Genomic DNA, 5,546 nt, shown 5'->3' with positions numbered 1-5,546 from the left:
ACACACACACACACACACACACACACACACACACGCACACACACATACATACATACACATAAAATAGCATCATGAATGTCTTCCTCCCCCTGGATCAGAGTAACGGGCACAAACACTTTCCACATTTCCATATCCCGGGCTAGCCTCTTCATATTCTTTCATGTCCTCTCTTGTTTCTGTGACTCTTCTTCAGGTTCCATGTGGCCTTCCTTTTGATCTCCTACCCTGGGGATTCCAATCTGCGTTTTGCCCGAGCTGAGCCGTTTCTGTCCAGTAGGTTTCGCATACTCTTGTTTTATTCATGGTGCTAACATTCGACGATGCGATCCGGACAGACTTGTTCGATGGAGGGGTTTTTGGGTCAGTTGAGTCCTTTCTGTGAAGTTTAGGCGGTGCTCTTGTGTGGTTTGCTCCCTATTTCCCGTCAATGGTCAAATTTATACCGTCATTATCTCTCCTTCTTCTTTTTTTTTGTATGTTATTTTTTTTGTTAAACCTCTAATCTTCGGCATCTATAGGAATTAAGTGTGTTGTAATTATTGAATCTCTAACTTAAACCGTGTAGATATAAATGGCAGGCCTCAACATGAATGTCAAGAAAACACAAACAAACGGTCGTATCAGATTCAACATGCAAAACGATAGACATAATCAAAGGTGGGCAGAGAATCAAACACGTGCATCAATTCAAGGGCAAGGACCACAGACTAACAGGCCTGGATCTTGTGCTTTTGGCACAGGGGAGGGTACACAATGTAGTTTAAATCAGGACTTGGAAGACACAAAATCTGGGGACTGGTAAGACGTGTCCTCGGTAGTATATGTGCTGAAAGGGGGGAGGGAGGGGGGGATTTATGTGCTGGGGAGTTAATTAAGTGGTTAGTTGTCTTGAGAGCTACTGGAAGGAATCTCAAAGGTAGGGCAGGATTTTCCACTGAAGGGCTCACATGTCATGATCTCCTAGTAGTAGTAGTAATAGCAGCAGCAATAGTAGCAGCAATAGTAGTAGTAATGGTGGTAGTAGTAGTAATAGCAGTAGTGATAGTAGTAGAAAAAAAACCGCTTGCAAATGTTTATCGTTTATTTCTTCTTTCTGAGAGGAAAAAAAAAGATTCTTGTTTTGGCCATTTGAAGGCTAAGAGGTAAGCAGAAGGAATCTAGCAGAGGGAGGTGATAGTTTTGTATGTCTATCTTTAAAGAATTTACAGCAAACTTTTTACTGGAGTGAGTTTGCTCTCCTCTTACTTTATTTCTTCAAGTATTCAGTCTGTCTGTTTTTTAGTTTTTGTTTCAATGTTGTTGTTTTTTAGGACCCCATCAACACAATTTAAATCATTTAGGAGATGGGCTTCAGAATGTTGTCTGTCACTACTGTCAGGGCCAATTGGGGCTGAGTGGGATACAATATCCCAGCCGAAAAACGGAGATAGGCTACTAGACTAGATAAAAATTCTGTCCACTCAGATTTCCTGCATGTGATGGAGAAATGCCTAATTGCTACACCATAGATGCTGGTGTCTGTGTCTGTAATGGTGTATGTATGTACGTTTGTCTGTCAGTCAATGTGTCTTTGTATGTGATGATGTATGTATGGATGTTTGTCCCGTCAGTCAGTGTGTCTGTGTAGGTTGTTAGTGGGTGCTCTGGTGTGGTTCGGGTCTTCTTTCTTATCTTTGGTTTTTATTTCTTCTCCTTCTTTACTCTGTATATTGCTGTTTAGTAACACCTCAAATCTTTCCCCCCCCCCCCCTCTCCTTCCCCAGAGCAGTGCTAGTAACTGAAGTGTCTTTAGGCTATTCTCAAAGGGGGATATTAAAATATTCTTATGCACAGTAGAATTGTAAATGGGCTGATTTATCAATGTCATGCTCATACTGTGGTGGAACAGCATAGGGGGAGCTGCTGCTTTTTCTTTCCTCATCCTTACTGTTGTCATTTAGTCTACTTCTTTTGTATGTTTGTCACTCTCTTGTGAACTGCTATTTCCAGGGTGTCTGAGGCTAGAGAGGTGAGCAGAGTAAGCCTGATTCCCTGTTTGAACTTTTCTGTTGACATCCACTGCTTGGTTCACTCGAATGACCTTTTGTAGTTGTGAGCGCCGTAAAACCTGTACTGAAACAAACCTTACTAAAACAACAATAATCTTTTGGCACTTTTATGACCTAATTGAGATGCAAGTGCTGTAAAATTTTTGCTTAAAAAAAAAAGTAGGCTTTTTTAATATATATATATGTATGTTCTTATCAACACATTTTAGATCATTTAGGAGGCGGACCTCCAATCCTGCCTGTTAAGGCCAGCCTGGGCAACCAGGGTGAGAGGGATACCACATCCCAAAAGAGACACGGATATACTTGATAAAAATTCTCCCCACTTGGGTACGGTATCAAACTCAGATCTCCTGTATGGAACAGCGAAGTGCCTAACCTACTGCTGCACCACCGGCTTCGGTAAACTCTTACTAAAACTGAACCTCCCCCCCCCCTCCGATATATCTGTCTCTCTCTGCAGGTGGTGTTGCAGAGTCCTTACATCGACGCCAAACACCCTGAGAAGAGTGAAGCCACACTCACCGTTGACAACACTGTGGTGTGGGAGGTCAAGGTCGGGGCCCTGAACAAGTCGGATCTGCTGCTGAAGTACAGCATCGAGCTGCCCATGGGAGAAGACTTGGACTACAAAACCTACTAAGTCTTGCTGCAGCAGCACAGGATGGTCAGCCATGATGATGTTATTGTTCCTGAGCACCTTCGAAACGTGTGTCATTCAGGTGAAATCCGACGCTTGTCAAAGTAATGAAAAGGAAGAAACCGCCATTTTTTCAACCCGCCTTGTGCAATTTTTAGGAGTGTTTTTTTCCCCTTTTTTTTCCCGGTTGCTTAACTATTTTTATGTCCTTTTAAGAAAAATGTTATTTGTGGGTTTTACTGAAAAATACTGATCAAAGGCACTAAAAATATAAATTTGCAGTTTCCAACGACACTTAATCTTTGTAAATCACCAAACTTTGATGGCCATTTTCTCTCTAGTCTAATTTTACCTTTGACACTAAGCGACCCCCGCCTCCTTCAACTGCAACTTTCTCAACTTCTATACTAGATAGATGAATATTCTTTTTCATCTAAAGCAAGACAAATGAGCAATCTTTAGGATGATACTAACAGCTCTATACGCCCAAAAATTGACAAGCTCCTGATTCCACCTTGTGGTGACACAAGTGTTACTGTAGCAACTTACGGGTATCATCCATTAAGCTCCTGTTCATGAACTGCTGTGACAAAAGCAATTGGTTGGAGGGTGCCACTCATAGCTCCTCTTCTATTCTTTCCCTCTCTTGTTTCTGTCTTGCTTCTTCCCTGCACTGTAAGACCATTATTGTGTCGTGCTTTTTTAAAACTCAATTGAAAATTGTGACGGCAGCAGTTGGCTACCTCTGAATTACAAATTCTATCTGACATTTTTGGTTATTTTGAGTTACTACGACCATGTGGTCAGAAGTCAAATGTTCTATCTCCTTTATCAAATTCATAAGAATATTCAGAGTCGTTATTATATTCAAAGAATTGCTTTCGAAAAAGCTTGGCATGTTGTGAAAGTCAAAATTTTCAAAGTCGAACTTCTCAAAACTGGGTACTGAGCAGATAGAACTTTGTAATTCTGAAGTAGTGAGTTGTTGAGCTGTGCACAGACTGTTGCCTTGGATGTTGTTCTTGGTGGTAACAGGAAAAGAGCAGCTTCTCTCGCAACAACCGGTGCGCGTCTGTGGTGGTGTAGCGCTTAAGGTATTCGCTGTTGCACGCAGGTGACCTGAATTGTATTCCTGAGTGGAGAGAGTTTTTATGGGGTACCTCGGCCCTTCTGCTGGGATGTTGTAGCCCTCTCAGCCCGTATTGGCTCTGACAGGCAGGGTTAGAAGTCCGCCTCCTACTTGACCTAAACTGTTTCGATGGCGGTGTAAAAACACCTATGTTAAAAAAAAAGATTTTATGGTTTCCCTCACTGATGTCATTGCTCTCTTGAGCCACACATAGACCATTGCCTTTAAAAACGTTATTAAAAATTGCTCTTGTTAGTAGAAGTGCAGACTCTCTCACAGCAGATCTGTGGATTGTTGGAGGGCGCCACTGGTAGCTCTTACTTCTTTTTTGTCCAACTGTTGTTTCTTTCTGTCTTTCTTACTTTTTCCTTATACTTAATGACTATGACTATTAATGTGTCAATGTGCTTCTCTCTACTATTACTTATACTTCACAACAACCTAAGAACTGCTGAGAATATATAACTTATATGCATAATATTTTATGTAAATATATATGCTTATGTAGCTTGGTGAAATCAGGCACTCGTCAAAATAATGGAATCAAAGAAACCGGCATTTTTCCGCCGGTTTGGCTTTTAAAAAAATCAAAGTTTTGCTTTTTGGCTCAACACTTTTATTTTCCATGTAAACATTTCTGTGTAGATTTTACTAAAAAATTTTTATTGAAGGCAAAAAAAAAAGAATGTAAATTTTCACTTTCCAAATTCTCTCAAGCTATTGAAGCGACCAAAATTTGGCTTCCATTTTCTCACTAATTTTACTTATAAAACCGGCGACCCAACTTCATTCAATTGCAAATATCTCGACCTCTCTTCAAGGTAGATGAGTATTTTTTTTTCTTTGAAAGATACTCAAATTAACTTAAGATGATACGAATGACTTCACATGCCTAAAAATTTGCGAGCGCCAGATCCCACCACTTCGTGACTCACACACTTATATATATATATATAGCCTAAATATATATGCTCTGTACCTCGTATAATTTATAATAACATTGTACTGTGTAATTAGTATACCGCTTATCGAGGTGATGGAGTTTTATACGAATTTCTTTAAATAATGGGAGTGCTTATTTAGGCCACATATGGCCTAAATAAGGTAAGGGAGGGGGGTTTAGCTTATTTAGGCCACACATGCTCAAACTACCCTTTTCAGGCAACTGAGTTCGTTCCACTTTCATAATGGTGCACCTTTCTCATTTAGTACGGTTTTGTCTCAGTGTACAACTTACAAATCATAACCATAATGAATATTGTAAAGAACAAAGCACAATACGCAAAATTTTGCTCAATCCCAATGGTTTGAATGAGGGCCAGATTTTTCCTTCATGGAGGCACAAAAGCTAGGCTACCATTTTGGCACACTTTGGTCAAGTGAAAAGGTCAAATCCTCCGAATGGACTTCCGGGTTAAATTTGGGGTATAAAAACAGTGTACACTACGTGGCTGAGTCAAAGTTACACTATCTTTGCCTGAGTGACACTCTCTCGTACTGTCTCGTAGTAGTACATGTAGGCTAGTAGGCCTAGTAGTAGTAGTAGCAAAGATCGTGTAGAGAATATTTGGTAGTAGATTCTATCTAGTAGGCAGTTTAGTGAACGTGCTCGCGGCAGGGCCAATCGGGAGGGGGGTTTAGCTTATTTAGGCCACAGGTGAGGCCTAAATAAGGTAATGGAGGGGGGTTTAGCTTATTTAGGCCACAGGTGAGGCCTAAATAAGGTAAG

At 40.6% G+C, this 5,546-nt stretch overlaps 1 protein-coding gene across 4 annotated transcripts in view; it reads left to right on the top strand.

The window, feature by feature from the left end:
• The window catches only part of LOC101860890 (protein F37C4.5), a 35,545-nt gene extending 31,565 nt beyond the window's left edge, over positions 1 to 3,980 (top strand). For all 4 annotated transcript variants that reach the window (XM_013081824.2, XM_013081825.2, XM_013081823.2 and 1 more), the window contains exon 13: positions 2,512 to 3,980. In XM_013081824.2, coding sequence (XP_012937278.1) covers positions 2,512 to 2,691 — 180 coding nt within the window. In that variant the 3' untranslated portion in view covers positions 2,692 to 3,980. The remainder of the gene's footprint in view (positions 1 to 2,511) is intronic.
• Positions 3,981 to 5,546: the final 1,566 nt, after the last annotated feature.

Source organism: Aplysia californica, unplaced genomic scaffold, assembly GCF_000002075.1.
Source record: "Aplysia californica isolate F4 #8 unplaced genomic scaffold, AplCal3.0 scaffold00147, whole genome shotgun sequence".
NCBI lineage: Eukaryota > Metazoa > Mollusca > Gastropoda > Aplysiida > Aplysiidae > Aplysia > Aplysia californica.
This window is presented reverse-complemented; position numbering and strand designations above follow the sequence as displayed.